The following is a 17429-nucleotide window of genomic DNA, read 5'->3' on the forward strand; positions in this document are numbered from 1 at the left end:
TTTATTATTACATAATCATGCATTCAATGTGTTCACCGCGATTAGCCAAACAAACTGGAGGTGTGAGATACTGGCAACTGTTCTACAGATCTCAAACGCGTAAAAGTGCTTGGATGCGGGTCGTCCGCGTGACGTTACATGGAAATATTTTCCAGATGCGCGCAGAGCAGTGGCGCAGAATCCCCTATTTTTTGGCTATTTCGGAAGTTCTACGCTTGCACAATAGTTTGATTTCTTTAGGTCGCCTGTAGTAATAAGAAATCATGTTGAATTATGAAGACGTATTTCAGGACGAATTGGAAGGGGTCCACCAACCTCGCTGCGTAAAGTAAACTGCGTTTGGTTTGTTCAGCTCTTCAGTCCTTTTCAGAGACCAAAATGAGGGCAATGCATGCCATTCTAATAATTTTCATCTGCCTTCACTATAGTTGGGGTAAGTGTTCATCTAATCTAGTTTAGTTTTGGGTGGAGGTACTCAAAATTCCAATTGTTAATCGTTTGGTTAGCCTTGCTGGATAATGTTGCCTTTTTCAAATATATTCTTGCTTTTGTGGTTTCACCTCATTTCAGGGATTGTTCTGAAAATGTTGTGGTCCTATACATTTTAATTAATCTTATACAGTATTGTAACAATGTATTCTCCCTCTACAGCAGTTGTTTATTTATTTCCCATTGGAAAGGAAATAGTGAGTTATGCATGCAGGTTAATATTGCTGCTATTTCTTAGGTCCTAATATTACTATCCTTAACCCCAGTTTTATTTCCCTTTTGTTTTAGGTAAGAAGATACGCTGGTGCACGGTGTCTGAGCAGGAGCAGAAGAAGTGTGCTGAGCTGGCCAAGGCCCTGGTGGCAGTGTTGCCTCCTGCTGCTGTGGCAGCATTCGCAAGGCTCTCCTGTGTCCTTGCCTTCAGCACCACCGACTGCATCAACAAGATCAGGGTCAGAAAATACCTGCTCTCTCCAGATACCAGAAAGACTCACTATTTGCCCTAACCACTCATGTTGTTAATGCTGATACTGATTTCAGACAGGGCAGGTTTACCATACAGATGCTCCTTCATAGCCAACTGTATCTGATGCTTTTCCTCCAGGCTAACCGTGCTGACATAGTAACATTGGATGCAGGGGAAGTCTACACTGCAGTGAAGCAGTTTGGCCTCACTGCCATTGCCAAGGAGATCTACAGTGACGGTTGGTTAACGACACTTAAGATTTGGATCCTTTTAGTCCAGAACTAGGCGCAATCTGTGTACGGGAAACATTTAAGCAATAAGGTACGAGGAGGTGTGGTATATGGCCACTATACCACGGCTAAGGGCAGTTCTTATGCACGACGCAACGCGGAGTACCTGGATATACAGCCCTTAGCTGTGGTATATTGTCCATACACCACAAACTCTCGAAGGTGCCGTATTGCTATTATAAACTGGTTACCAATGTAATTAGAGCAGTAAAAATAAATGTTTTGTCATACCTGTGATATACGGTTTGATATAGCACAGCTTTCATCCAATCAGCATTCAGGGTTCGAACCACCCAGTTTCTAATTTTGTTTATGACATTTTGTGTGCCTGTGTCCAGTTTATTGCATGTCTGTCACCTGTTTGCCCAGGAGGCTGTATTCTGTCGGTGGCGGTGGTGAGGAACCGCACCCTGGATGTGCGCTCCCTGCAGGGCCAGAGAAGCTGTCATACTGGGGCCCGCTGGACGGCAGGCTGGAGTCTACCCTTGGGCTTCCTGCTGTCCCGCAACTACCTGACCTGGGCAGAGGAGCAGCCACTCAGTCAGGGTAAGAACATAGACCGACATATCCATCCAAATTGTTGAATCATAATTTTATTAAGTGTAATCCCGGTTACCCAAAAGATTGTCATTTTCTGTTTTACTTCTGGGGGATGCCGTTAACAATTGCTCACTTCGGAAGAAAAGGAAGTGAGCCTTGACAAGTTCTCGCCGTTTCATCTGTCCATGAGAATCTGTCCACGAGAGTTTGTTACATTTTAAACTGCGTTTCCAAAACTCAGTCCTGGGGACCCCAAGGGGCACACATTTTATTTTGATGACTAGTTCATTATTTAAATCAGCTGTGTAGTGTTAGGGCAAAAACCAAAATGTGCACCCCTTGGGGTCCCCAGGACAGAGTTTAGGAAACGCTGGTGTTTCTGGTGGCATTAGAACCCGGGACTCCCGCTCGCTAATCCAACTTCTTAGAGGACATGCTCAAGGTCAGAGGCTGACAATAGGGCTTCCAAGTCTCAGGCAGGCCTAACTTATCACGAGAGCGTGATTCCAAATCACCTCCGCTACAAAGGAATGGTCTCTATCCCCACTCTTCTCTTTGGCAGCGGTCAGTGCCTTCTTCAATGCCAGTTGTGTTCCTGGGGCGGCTGCCATAGCACCCGTCCTGTGTACCCTGTGTCAGGGTCAGAAGTCCTACATCGCCCAGCGCAACTTCCACTGTGAGACGGCACATGGCGAACCTTTCTACAACAGCCAGGGGGCGCTCAGGTCAGATGGGAGGGTCATATCAGGACAGACACAATGATAATGATGTGGTCATTTAAAAATGATTCTCGTTGTCTATCAGGTGTCTCAAGACTGGGGCAGGGGATGTTGCTTTTGTGGACCATACAGCCCTGGAGGGTATTGAAGGTACACAAAAAATATAGATATTCTGGAACAATACACAACTACCATTCAAGTACTTCAGAGTTCTTTCTCAAGACTAGTCAAATAGCTGTTGAAACATCCCCCTCCGCTCTATCTCTATCCCTGTTTTTTTTCTCTTCCAGAGAGTGAGAGGGAGGATTACCAACTGCTGTGTACTGATGGTACCCGTGCGCCACTAAGCCACTATGGGAGCTGCAACCTGGGAAGGGGACCAGGACAGGGAATGGTCACTCGACTCAGTGTTCGTAAGATCGCACGCAAGTTCCTGGCGGCAGCACAGGTAGTAACCCATTCTGTCTTCAACCACTTCTAGAAGCAGCAGATGTGGGACTTGTCTAGGGCTTCAGGATGACCACTTGTGAAACAGGGTTGGGTTTGCAAGAGAAAGCGTGTCCACTGTATTTGACATCAGTGTATATCACATTTGTATCCATCCACCTGTATGTGTCATCTATAGTATGTCCCTTGTTTGTATTTTTGTTGCTGAGAAAATGTCCGATGGATTTCCTAATCAGATGGCGTTTGGCCGGCGGGGTCGAGAGAGGCAACGTTTCCAGCTCTTTAACTCTGCTCCGTTCGGCGCCGCTGATCTGCTCTTCAAGGATGTCACAGAGAAGCTGTCCATTCTAGAGGATAACAAGGACATCAGTCAGGTGCTGGGGCTGGACTATGTGGCTCTCCTCAAAGGCCTTGGACACGAAGGTGCCTACCTACTCACATGGGCAGTGGGGGTGTGTGTAGGCTGCTCATTGGGAAAACTAATTTGCTGCTAACATTATGCATCATAACTAAATATTTTTTCTTCTGTTGTGTATCTATAGGAAGCTCATTGGAGGACAGTGTTGTGCGTTGGTGCTGCATTAGCCATGCAGAACAGAAGAAATGTGAGCAGTGGGCTCTCAGCATTAAGTCAGACCCATTGGTGTGTGTTAGAGCCATCTCCATGAGCGACTGTGTCGAGAAGATTAAGGTAAGCAGACTAAGATAAAACTACAGGGTGTGGAAAATCATAACCCTATCCATAACCTACTGTCATTCTATGCAGCCCTACATCTTGATCTCCACTTACTGTGTTGTCACAGAGAGATGAGGTGGATGCGGTCTCGCTGGACGCCACACACGCATTCATCGCTGGGAAATGTGGCCTTGTCCCCGTGGTAACAGAGTATTATGGTATGCCTGATAATGATGTAATGGTTACGGAACAAGTTATTTATCATGGACGCTCACTGCAGTCAGTGTCTGTCGTCGACTCTTTCTCTCTCCGCTTCTCTCAGGGAAGACGTGCGTACCGGCTGAGGGAGGAGCTGAAAAAGCAGGCCATTTAGAGACTGATGGTGAGTTGAACAGAAGGGAAGTCCATTCATCTGTAAATGTACCTGATTTTATTCTAAGCCGCTCCTTGTGTCCCCACAGTGTTGCCGTCCGTCGTTGGTGTGGCGGTCGTGAAGCGCTCCACCAGGGGTGTGTTCTTTGGGAACTTTGGGGGCAGGCGCTCCTGCCACGGCCACATGTACAGCCCTGCAGGCTGGCTTCTGCCCTTTAGACACACCCTCAGCCTGGAACACAACAACACCTCTCCCTGCGAACCAAACCAAGGTACCATTCCTGCCTGACAGTTGCATCTCCCTTTCCTGTGTGTGTGTGTTTTATATTTATATGTATGTACCAGTCAAAAGTTTGGACACACCTACTCATTCAAGGCTTTTTCTTTATTTTGACTATTTTCTACATTGTATAATAATAGTGAAAACATCAAAACTATGAAATAACACATAAGGAATCATGTAGTAACCAAAAAAGTGTTGTAAAATATATTTTGATTTGTTTATTTGAGATTCTTCCAAGTAGCCACCCTTTGCATTGATGATAGCTTTGCACACTCTTGGCATTATCTCAACCAGCTTCATGAGGCAGTCACCTGGAATGCATTTCAATTAACAGGTGTGCCTTGTTAAAAGTGAATTTGTGGAATGTATTTCCTTCATGCATTTGAGCTAATCATTTGTGTTGTTACAAGGTAGGGGTAGTATACAAAAGATGGCCCTATTTGGTAAAAGACTAAGCAAAGAGCAAAGAGAAACGACAGTCCATCATTCCTCTTAAGACACGAAGGTCAGTTAATACGAACAATTTCAAGAGCTTTGAATGTTACTTCAAGTGCAGTCGCAAAGAATCATCAAGAGCTATGATGAAACTGGCTCTCATGAGGACCGCCACAGGAAAGGAAGACCCAGAGTTATCTCTAATGCAGAGGATAAGTTCATTAGAATAACTGCACTTCAGATTGCAGCCCAAATAGATGTTTCACAGAGTTCAAGTAACAGACACTTCTCAACTGTTCAGAGGAGACTGTGTGAATCAGACCTTCATAGTCAAATTGATGCAAAGAAACCATTAGGACACAAATAAGAAGAATCTCCTTGCTTGGGCCAAGAAATACGACCGGTGGAAATCTGTCCTTTGGCCTGATGAGTCCAAATTTGGGATTTTTGGTTCCAATGCAGAGTAGTTGAACGGATCTCTGCATGTGTATTTCCACCATAAAGCATGGAGGAGGAGGTGTTATGTTATGGGGGTGCTTTGCTGATGACACTGTCTGTGATTGATTTCATTTAGAATTCAAGGCACACTAAACCAGCATGGCTACCACAGCATTCTGCAGCAATACACCATCCCATCTGGTTTGGGCGTAGTGGGACAGTCATTTGTTTTTCAACAGGACAATGACCCAACACACCTCCAGGCTGTGTTAGGGCTATTTTACCAAGAAAGAGAGTGATGGAGTGCTGCATCAGATGACCTGGCCTCCACAATCCACCGACCTCAACCAAATTGAGTCAGACTGCAGAGTGAAGGAAAAGCGGGCCAGCAAGTGCTCAGCATATGTGGCAAATCCATCAAGACTGTTGGTGAAGCTTTTTGAGAGAATGCCAAGAGTGTTTAAAGCTGTCATCAAGGCAAAGGGTGGCTATTTGATATTTGATCAAAATATATTTAGATTTGTTTCGCTTTGTTTACTAAATTTACTACATAATCCCATATGTGTTATTTCATAGTTTTGATGGCTTCACTATTATTCTACAATGTAGAAAATAGTACAAATAAAGAAAAACCCTTGAATGAGTTGATGTTCTAAAACGTTTGACCAGTAGTGTATATAAGGTCCCACAGTTGACAGTGCATGTCAGCAAAAACCAAGCCATGAGGTCGAAGGAATTGTCTGTAGAGCCCCGAGACAGGATTGGGTCAATGCACCGGTCTGGAGAAGGGTACCAAATCTGGGCCTGACTCCCAAGTGGGTGGGCCTATGTCCTCCTAGGCCCACCCATGGCCGCTTCCCTGCTCAATCATGTGAAATCCATAGTGTAGGGCCTAATGAATTTATTTCAATTGACTGATTTCCTTATATTAACTGTAAATCGTTTAAATTGTTGCGTTTATATTGTGTGTGTGTGTGTACTAGTATGCAGATAACTAGCTCGGGTATACTGCAATTCACAATTTTATCCTCGTGTAGACTACAACATGAAATGACCCAAAATTCTTACAGCAAAATAGGCTGATATTTGGTGAGGATGTGTATTCTGCTCATCTCTTCTAGTGTACAACGAGGTGTTCTGGAAGGGCTGTCTCCCTGGTTCTCAGGGAAACCTCTGTAAAGTGTGTATGGGGGGCACTGGGGAGGCTGCCACCAAACGCTGTGCAGACAACCACAACGAGCGTTACTACGGCAACATGGGGGCTTTGAGGTGAGTGGTGGCTCTCTTGTAGCATGTTCTTATTCATTGTTCATGGATAAAAAATGCAGTCATTCAATCTTACATCAAGTTGTCACAGTGCTTTACAGAAACCTGGCAATGTGAAAGATTTGTTGTGATTGTTATGACGTTTCCCCCATGGTTATTTGTGCAGGTGCCTGGTAGGAGATGCCAGTGGGAAGAGCTATGGAGATGTGGCCTTTGTTGAGCAGCACAATCTAGAGAGCAACATCCTCAGTGAGAACCTCATACAACTCTTATACATAGTTAGGCTACATATGGCCACCACATTCACACACCATGAAGTAATAATGGTATATGTTCAGGCAAACAGTTACAGGTTATAATAATGTTCTTGTTTTTCCTCATTTGGTTTGTGATACTTTTGATATTACATTTAGTTTTTTTGTGTTGTGCTCCAGGTCTGAGCCCCAGTGGGTGGGCGGATGGGTGGCTGTCCTGGGACTTTGAGCTTTTGTGTGGGGATGGCCGGCGGGAACCTTTATCTGAATGGGAGAACTGTAACCTAGGAGCCATCCCACCCAACATCATCATGACAAGACCTGTGCTCACTTCTCGCGTCTACGACTTCCTCATGAAGTCACAGGTGAGACTGCGGAGTCAGACAAACAGGAATCTAAACCAACCTAATTATTCTGGCAACACTGTATTCATTTCATACTATTTTTTTCTTCTTCTAACAAGCCATTCCAAATGTTCCCATCCCTTGAAGGAGACTCTGGCATCCAACCCAGACACAGAATTCCGTCTGTTTCAGTCCCAGCAGTATGGAGAGAGTGATCTGCTGTTTAAAGACGCCACTCAGTGCCTCATCCACACCAGTCACCTGGACTACCGCACCATACTTGGAGATGAGTTCTACAGACTAGCAGAGACTGTCTTCAACTGCACACACTCAGGTGGAAATTGATACTTTATCATGTGCATGTTTATACTGAAACTGTGTACTGTTGAAATGTTATTGACTATAAAGTAGCCAATGTATGTATTAATTTTCTCTCTGACAGACATCTTGGAATTTTGCAATCAGGACGTGTGCAGCATATTTTGAGCAACAGAGAGAAGAGAAATCACATGTTTCACATTGACCTATTGTGGAGGCCCTAACCAAAATGTCAAAATGTTTGCCAAAATTTAATATTGTTTCTTGTAATTCCTCAGTCCACACCCGCCTGAATGTTAAAAATATATATAGAGTTGTCAGATACATTTCAATGAAAGCTTCTGTTTCTTTTCAGCAATGTGTCATTTTTCAAACATTTGGTAATGTGTGCAGGGGTTCCAAAAGTAGGGTCTGTAGCAAAATCTCTAAATATTAAAACAAATATTTTAATTTAATTTTAGAAAAATTACTAGCAACAACAAATTAAAAGGATTTTGGACAAGGGATCTGTGGAAAAAGTTGAAGTTACAATACAATGTCATATTCATGTTCTTAGCCCTTATATGCACAACATGGGCCTGTGAGGCTCACAGATTGGTCTTCACAATACTCCATCAATGATCTTGTTCAACAGAATTCTTCTTCTTTTCCCCAAAAATTTGGTTTTGAACACAGTGCATTATTTTAATATTGCAAAATGTGTAGAATTGCAAGAAATTAGCTTTAAAACGGTATGGTATTGCCAAGGTCTGGACATGCACTGTTTTAGTCAACGTAAAACTGCTTGTATGCTATTTTTAATGCCGTCTACAGTAGGAGTTGTATTCTGATGAGAGCGACTGATGCATTTGCTGACACGAAATGGGTCCCCGACGCAAACAAAGTTTGTGAACCCCCTTGTGTACCACACACTGAGCTATGAACGTTAGTACCTTGGTAAATTCCACCGGACTACAAGTCCCAGCGTGCATAGCGGCGGTTGCCGTTCTTCCTTACACTGGTATTTCCTGTCGCTCTTTTTCGTAAGAGTTGGCTGCCTGCTACATTGTCCGCTGTTTATTCAATCAAACGTGTACCTCGTGCCATTGTAAGGTACGTTACATGACGCTGAATTGTATTACTACTTACAATGTCTAATTCATGCCTTTTTTTTGTGGTTCTATGCTTCTTTATCGTATTTACTCCACGTAACCTTGTTACTGATGACAGGAGTTCAAATGATGAGCCAGAACTTGTAAACATACACAAATCAGCCTTGACAAAAAGTCGAATACCGTAAAAGACTAAATGAACAATGACTGTGTCAGATAAAGCTAGATACATATAATTATTGCTTGGTGACCATAATTATATTATTTTTAATAAAAGATGTGACAAGCTTGCGAGGAGGCATCAGGGCATGTCCATGTTTTCTTGAATTGACATAAGAGAAATCTAAATAATTTACAGCTCGCGTCCTCTCTCTCCTCGTTACCTCCTTCTCGAAACCCATTGGATGAGAGAGCCAGAGGTCCCGCCTTTCTGACCTTTTCTTCCAATGAGTTTTGAGAAGGAATGGAGATTCTCCCATCAACAGATGAGATTAGTAGTAGACCGTCCTATACCCTCAGCCATTGAATGAAATGTTACATCGTCACATCTGCGTCTTTGATCATCTCTCGCTTGGTACACTCAATTTTCCTTTATGGAAATCTTGAAGTTGCGCTAATAAACAACCAACCTAAAGCAATTAATGTACCTAGCAAGCTAACAGTTACCCATAGCTGGCTAGCTAGTTTTATAGTTGTGATTTTATTCCAATACATTACAGAATTCCCCAAAAATATTTTTATGAAGCTAGGTACTTTTTAAAGGCTCCTCACTATGAGACTAAGACTATTGGCAAACGCTGAAATCAATGTCATATCTGTTGAGCGAACTCGAGTCATAATTTTGTCTGACATGCCAAAAGTGCCGCCGTGTTGAATGAATGTAACACTTCGCGCCCACTGAGTATGACACGTGACTACAGTTTTGCTTTACATTGTGGGCCAAATCAACCCCACAAGTGAACGTGACAACCATGGAGTTTATTACCCAGTGAAACACTTGATCCCAACAGGTTCCTTTTTGATAAGTGTATAAGAAAACAACAGCATGCAACAGTCGTTCCATGTCACTGCAGCAAGCTATGACACCCGCGATCTCAGATTGTTCTTAAATCGTTTGTGGTTGAAACACGTTATATTATTTTGTTGACATTTTAATTTGATCTATGCGAAATTAAGCGAATTTATTGCACGCAAATTGGCCATTTTAATAAATAGGATTCAGATATTCAATAAATATAGTACTTCTTCCTTCACCCCTCCCCCACCTATACATGCCCAATGATCCGTGAACCGTACATGATACAGACAACACCGTGGTGTCATTGTACTCCTTAGTGTGGTTTAAAACATGGAGTATCGCTACATTCTGGAATACAATTTTACACATGCATTTAATTTTAAAGCTATTAATATTGATCTAAAAATACATCACATTTCAAGACAGGGTTCCCTGCTCATTTTAAAGTTACGATAAATGTTATGAGCACCACCAACACAGGGCATGGATTCAAAGGGAACTCCCTCTGCTGGTGATTTGTTGAATGGGCAATCCTACAGGAGGGCTGTGATTGGTTAATGACCTATACATGTTATTTTCTATGTATATCGTTTAGTTTTTTCAAGTAGCAGAGAGCCCACTGGAAATTGTATATTGTTCCAAACAATGTCTAAATTAATCAAACATGAATACATTAATGTGAAAAATGTTATTTCAGAATACAGTGCCTTCAGAAATTATTCACACCCCTATACTTTTTCCACATTTTGTTGTTAGTGTCTGAATTTAAAATGGATTAAATGTATATGTTTGTCACTGGCCTACACAGAATACTCCATAATGTCAAAGTGCAATTGTTTTAAGAAAATTAATAAATTAAAATGTTTTGACTCAAGTATTCAAACCCTTTTGTTATGGCAAACCTAAATAAGTTCAGAAGTAAAAATGAGTTTAACAAGTCACATAAGTTGCATGGACTCACACTGTGTGCAAAAGTGTTTCAACATGATTTTTTGAATGACTACATCATCTCTGTACCCCACAAATACAATTATCTGTAAGGTCCCTCAGTCGAGCAGTGCATTTTAAACACAGATTCAACCGCAAAGACCAGGGAGGTTTTCCAATGCCTCACAAAGATGGATTGTGCATCAATACACCAAGTCACTACAAAGATACAGGTGTTCATACTGCTGGAGAGGAAGGAAACCGCTCAGGGATTTCTCCATGAGGCCAATGGTGACTTTAAAACAGAATTTAATGGCTGTGATAGTAGATAACTGGGAATGGGTCAACAACATTTTAGTTACTCCACTATACTAACCTAATTGACAGAGTGAAAAGGAAGCTTGTACAGAAAACATGCATCCTGTTTGCAACAAGGCACTGAAGTAATACTTTAATGCAAAAAAAATGGCCAAAAATGTACTTTTTGTTCTGAATAGAAAGTGTTATCTTTGCGGCAAATCTAATACAATACATTACTGAGTACCACTCCATATTTTCAAGCATAGCATATTATTTGTACTATTTTCTACATTGTAGAATAATAGTGAAGACAACCCAAAAAGTGTATGTTAGATTCTTCAAATTAGCCACCCTTTGCCTTGATGACAGCTTTGCACACTTGGCATTCTCTCAAGCAGCTTCATGAGGAATGCTTTTCCAACCATCAAGGAATTCCCACATATGCTTAGCACTTGTTGGCTGCTTTTCCTTTACTCTGCAGGCCAACTCATCCCAAACCATCTCAATTGGGTTGAGGTCGGGTGATTGTGGAGGCCAGGTCACCTGATGCAGCCCTCCATCACTCTTCTTGGTCAAATAGCCATTACACAGCCTGGAGGTGTGTTTTGGGTCATTGTCCTGAAGAAAAACAAATTATTGTCCCACTAAGCGCAAACAAGATGGGATGGCATATCACTGCAGAATGCTGTGGTGGCCATGCTGGTTAAGTGTGCCTTAAGTTCTAAATATATCACAGACAGTGTCACCAGCAAAGCACACCCACACCACCTCCTCCATGCTTCACGGTCAGAACCACACATGCAGAGATCATCCATTCACCTACTCTGCGTCTCACAAAGACACAGCGGTTGGAACCAAAAATCTCATTTGGACTCATCAGACCAAAGGACAGATTTCCACCCATGTCCATTGCTTATGTTTCTTGGCCCAAGCAAGTCTCTTATTATTGGTGTCCTTTAGTAGTGGTTTCTTTGCAGCAATTCAACCATGAAGGCCTGATTCACTCTCCTCTGAACAGTAGATGTTGAGATGTGACTTACTTGAACTCTGTAAAGCAGAGTTCAAGTAACTGCTGAGGTGCAGTTATTTCTAATAAACATGTCGTCTGCAGCAGAGGTAACTCTAGGTCTTCCTTTCCTGTGGCGGTCTTCATGAGAGCCAGTTTCATCATAGCGCTTAAAAGTTCTTGAAATGTTCAGTTTTGACTGACTTTCATGCCTTAGAGTAATGATGGACTGTCATTTCTCTTTGCTTATTTGAGCTGTTCTTGCCATAATATGGACTTGGTCTTTCACCAAATAGGGCTATCTTCTCAAACGCATTACGAATGAAAAAAATCCACACATTTACTTTTAACAAGGCACACCTGTTAATTGAAATGCATTCCTGGTGACTACCTCATGAAGCTGTTTGAGATAATGCCAATAGTGGGCAAAGCTGTTAGCAAGGCAAAGGGTGGCTACTTTGAAGAATCTCAAATATAAAATATATTTAGATTTGTTTAACACTTTGTTGGTTACTACATGATTCCATATGTGTTATTCCATAGTGTTGATGTCTTCACTATTATTATACAATGTAGAAAATAGTCTAAATAAAGAAAAACCCTTGAAAGAGTAGGTGTGTCCAAACTTTTGACTGGTACTGAATCTAACTAGACATGTTCATATATAAGGCTGAAATATTAACGTTTCAGGGGAGGTCTATGCACAGCAAGTTATGTCAATTAGGCTATTCTTAGAATATTTTTTAACATTATCGCAATTAACGTTACATGGCTACTGTTTAATAGAGGTAAATCCCAGCTTTCTAACGGTGCAGATTTCTTCAGGCTCTACAGTGCGACAACGAAATGAATGCTTAGTTAGCTATAGTTAACTAGTGAGAACTGCTACAAGTTGTGTTTCTAAATGGTGATCTAGTTCGTCTGTCATTATTTTATACCTGCTGCTGAAATGTCGTCGTCTATCTCCTCCGGCACTGGCACACACTGAAGGGTCATTCCGATAATGGCGGATATGTTGTTTTATTGATTGATCATATTTAAGTGTGCTTTCATGAATTACAGTATCAACAATTATTAAACTAATTTCCATGACCTGACAAACCCTAATTGGACAACTTGGATAAGCACATCATGCTATTCAGGCTGGCGCATTTTCAATCTGCGCAATCTCGGAACAGTTTACTGTCAACACAGACTAGTAGCAAATACATTTGAACAAAGCAGAATCAGGAATTTAATGCGGACTCTCTATTGCTATTCAATGAAGATCCCGACTTCGTTCAGCATTAATCAACCTGTTTTGCCTTGGTGTGTGAATCTGGGCCAGCGATAGGGTACTTTGTTTTTATAGAGGAGCTGGTACGCAATTCCCCAAAAATTAGAAGTGCCGGTAAGGCGTTCAGGACAGTTTCGTCCCAAATCAAGCACTGTGGGCATAACACTGAATGGAGCTAAGCACAGGCAATATCCTAGAGGACAACCTGGTTAAATCTGATTCCCACGACATTAAGAGATGAATTCACCTTTCAGCAGGACAATAACTTAAACTACAAGGCCAAATCAACACTGGAGTGTAATGTTTCATGAATGCTAATCGTATCTGTTACAAACTACAGAAACTATTTCAGAACAATCTGAGATAGTGGGTCGAAATCCTCAAGTGCTTTTTGAGGTGGATCGACCTATATGCATCAATCTTACACTGTACTCTGTATGCAGATGCGGTTCCCATGGAGACCCTTGGCACTGTGTTGCGCAGCCCCTGGGAGACGGGCATCATCATCAGTTCCCGAGGGCATCCAGAGCTTTGTGCCCGCCAGCAGCACCATCGATGCCCACACCCTGGAGCAGCTACAGGCCTTCTTGTCCCGTGCCACGCGCCTCTTCGTCATCACTGGGGCGGGTCTCTCCACAGAGTCTGGCATTCCAGACTACCGCTCAGAGGGGGTGGGTCTCTATGCCCGCACAGACAGGCGACCTATGCAGTATGCAGAGTATATACGCAGCGCCAAGTCTCGTCAGCGCTATTGGGCTAGGAACTATATGGGCTGGCCACAGTTCTCCTCTCATCAGCCGAACTCTGCCCACCTGGCTCTGCAGCAGTGGGAGGAGCAGGGAAAGGTACACTGGCTGGTAACTCAGAATGTGGACGCGCTTCATTCCAAGGCAGGCCATCAAGGACTGACTGAACTGCACGGCTGCGCACACAGGTAGTGAGGTAGAAATGTACTGTGTCACACATACAATACAGACTGACTTCTTCTTCAAGGACATTGGCTCAGACAAAACACTCAGCTTTTTACCTTTGCGTGTGTGTGTCCCTCTCAGGGTGTTGTGTCTGGGCTGTGGTGCCGTGTCTCCAAGGGAGGACCTCCAGAAGCGGTTCAAAGCACTGAACCCTAGCTGGGGTGCACAGGCAGGAGGTGTGGCTCCCGATGGTGATGTCTTCATTGAGGACGAGCAGGTCCTCCACTTCAGAGTGCCTTCATGTAAGGATTGTGGGGGCATATTGAAGCCAGAGGTGACATTCTTTGGGGACACAGTGAACCGAAGGACAGTGCAGTTTGTACATGAGAGACTAGCTGAGTCCGATGCGGTTCTTGTCGCTGGATCTTCTTTGCAGGTGGGCATGATATATATAATTGTTCACGACCTACCATAAATGTTTAAATTGATAGTGTTGCTATGTTGTTGATATAGTCAACTGTTTGTTACAGGTGATATTCTGTTATGTTTGTCTTACTGATATGGTATACTTATAAAAACATGTCCCTGTGACACAAAGGAAACAACTCAATAGCCTTACAATATGTGGAAGTTTCACATCCCTTCTAATTTTCCAGGTGTATTCTGGATACAGATTCCTACTGGCAGCAGCTGACCAGAAGATCCCAGTAGCCATCTTGAACATTGGGTCTACCAGGGCCGACCACCTGGCAGAGTTCAGAGTCAGTGCTCGTTGTGGGGAGGTATTGTCTGTCATTCAGCCTCACTGACCACAAAGACAGACGGAAGGCCTCACTAGGACTTCAGTCACTGATCCACAGATACCGTTGTATTGTTTTGAGAACTATTCAGTGGGCTCTACTATTCTAACTCTTGGTCAACCTGGCAGCAATGCAATCAGCTTTAGGATATTGGGCTGAAGTGATGGACACTACTAGTAACCAGGAATCATGTGTTATGGGCTTGTACATATACCGTGCCTTTAGAAAGTATTCAAATCTCTGTACCCCACAGATACAATTATCTGTAAGGTCCCTCAGTCGAGCTGTGAATTTCAAACACAGATTCAACCACCAGGGAAGTTTTCCAATGCCTTGCAAAGGGCACCAATTGGTAGATGGGTCAAATAAAAAGCAGCCGTTGAATATCCCTTTGAGCATGGTGAAGTTATTAATTACACTTTGGAGGGTGTATCAATACACCCAGTCACTAACTACAAAGATACAGGCGTCTTTCCTAACTCAGTTGCCAGAGAGGAAGGAAACCACTCAGAAATTTCACCATGACGCCAAAACAGATACAGAGTTTAATGGCATTGTAGTTACTCCACAATAGTAACCTAAATGACAGTGAAAAGAAGGAAGCCTGTACAGAATATAAATATTCCAAAATATGCATTCTGTTTGCAATAACACAAAGTAAAACTGCCAAGAAATGTGGCAAAGAAATTTACTTTATGTCCTGAATACAAAGCATTATGTTTGGAACAAATCCAACAACACACTCTTCATATTTTCAAGCATGGTGGTGGCTGTTATGGGTATGCTTGTCATCAGCAAGGACTAGGGAGTTTTTTTAGGATAAAAATAAACGGAATAGAGCCAAGTACAGTCAAAGTCCTAGAGTAAAACCTGGTTTAGTCTGCTTTCCAACAGACACTTTGAGAAAAATTCACCTTTCAGCAGGACAATACCCTAGAATACAAGGCCACCTATACACTGGTTGCTTACCAAGATGACTTTGAATGTTCTAGTTACAGTTCTGAGTGGCCTAGTTACAGTTTTGACTTAAATCGTCTTGAAAATCTATGGCAAGACTTTAAAATGGCTGTCTAGCAATGATCAACAACCAACTTGACAGAGCTTGACAAATTACTTTTAAAACTATAATGTGCAAATATTATACAATCCAGGTGTGCAAAGCTCTTAGAGACATACCCAGAAAGACTCACAGCTGAAGGCCTAATCCCTGCCAAAGATTAGTTTAACATGTATTGATTCAGCGGTGTGAATAGCTTATAGCACAAAAAGTTTATATTTTTTAAATGTTGTGCACAAATTTGTTTACATCTCTGTTAGTGATCATTTCTCCTTTGCCAAGATAATCCATCCACCTGACAGGTGTGGCATATTAAGAAGCTGATTAAACAGCATGATCATTACACAGGTGCACCTTGTACTGGGGACAATAAAAGGCCACTCTACAATGTGCAGTTTTCTCACACTACACAATGCCACAGATGTCTCAAGTTTTCAGCGAGCATGCAAATTGGCAGGCTGACTGCAGGAATGTCCATCAGAGCTGTTGCCAGAGGATTTTAATGTTAATTTAGCTACCATAAGCCACCCCCAATGTCATTTTAGAGAATTTGGCACTACGTCCAACTGGACGGATCGTATTAGACCAGCCACCCGGACAGCTGATGAAACTGGGTTTGCACTGGGTTTCCTGGATGCTGAAAATGTTCCATTTCTTCCATGGCCTGCATACTCACCAGACATGTCACCCATTGAGCATGTTTGGGATGCTCTGGATGGACATGTATGACAGTGTGTTCCACAGTCATTTGAAGAGTGGGACAACATTCCACAGGCCACAATCAGCCTGATCAACTCTATGCAAAAGATATATGTCATGCTTTGTAACCGATGTGAAATGTCTAGCTAGTTAGCGGGGTGCTTGCTAATAGCATTTCAATGGGTGACGTCACTCGCTCTGAGACCTTGAAGTAGTTGTTCCCCTTGCTCTGCAAGGGCCACGGCTGTGGAGCGATGAGTAACGAATCTTCGAGGGTGGCTATGTGTGCAGAGGGTCCCTGGTTCGAGACCAGGTAGGGGCGAGGAGAGGGACGGAAGCTATACTGTTACAGCTGCATGAGGCAAATGGTGCTCACACCAGATACTGACTGATTTTTCAAAAAAAATGTAAGGTACCTGTGACCAACATATGCATATCTGTATTCCCAGTCAATTGAAATCCATAGATTAGGGCCTAATGAATGAATTTCAATTGACTGATTTCCTTATATGATCTGTAACTCAGTAAAGTATTTGTAATTGTTGCATGTTGCATTCATATTTTTGTTGTGTAAATTAGATTTCTGCATTGAAATGAAAATACATTTGCAAACATTTCTAAAAACATGTTTTCACAGTGTGGTAGCCATTATGAGGTATCGTGTTTAGATGGGTGAGAAAAAAAATCTGTTTAATCCATTTTGATTTCAGGCAGTAAGACACGTGTCAAACTCATTCCACAGAAGGCCGAGGGTCTGTGGGTTTTCATTCCTCCCTTGTACTTGATTGATGAATGAAGGTCACTAATTAGTATGGAACTCCACTCACCTCGTTGTCTAGGTCTTAATTGAAAGGAAAAAAACAAAAACCAGCAGACACTAGGCATTCCATATGGAATGAGTTTGACACCCCTGCTGTAATACCACAAAATGTGGAATAAGTCAAGGGGTATGAATACTTTCTGAAGGCACTGTATACTCTATGGCTGACAGGACAATATTCTGAAGT

General features: G+C 42.5%; 2 protein-coding genes across 2 annotated transcripts; both read left to right on the forward strand.

Moving 5' to 3' along the window:
• The first annotated feature begins 97 nt into the window (after positions 1-97).
• sxph (saxiphilin) lies at positions 98-10320 on the forward strand. Its single transcript, XM_029682911.2, has 17 exons — positions 98-433; positions 778-941; positions 1094-1193; positions 1615-1791; positions 2348-2510; positions 2590-2654; positions 2795-2952; positions 3188-3374; positions 3494-3642; positions 3755-3845; positions 3950-4009; positions 4089-4271; positions 6277-6424; positions 6588-6670; positions 6856-7040; positions 7167-7353; positions 7462-10320. The coding sequence occupies exons 1-17, from the start codon at positions 379-381 to the stop codon at positions 7503-7505; spliced, it is 2199 nt and encodes a 732-aa protein (XP_029538771.1). The 5' UTR covers positions 98-378; the 3' UTR covers positions 7506-10320.
• On the forward strand, positions 8340-16966 carry sirt4 (sirtuin 4). The gene is made up of 4 exons (XM_029682912.2): positions 8340-8429; positions 13399-13889; positions 14008-14302; positions 14523-16966. Exons 2-4 carry the CDS (start codon positions 13399-13401, stop codon positions 14673-14675), a joined length of 939 nt encoding a protein of 312 aa, XP_029538772.1. The 5' UTR covers positions 8340-8429; the 3' UTR covers positions 14676-16966.
• The last annotated feature ends 463 nt before the right edge of the window (positions 16967-17429 follow it).

The sequence above is a fragment of the Oncorhynchus nerka genome, linkage group LG15 (genome assembly GCF_034236695.1).
Source record: "Oncorhynchus nerka isolate Pitt River linkage group LG15, Oner_Uvic_2.0, whole genome shotgun sequence".
NCBI classification, from domain to species: Eukaryota; Metazoa; Chordata; class Actinopteri; order Salmoniformes; family Salmonidae; genus Oncorhynchus; species Oncorhynchus nerka.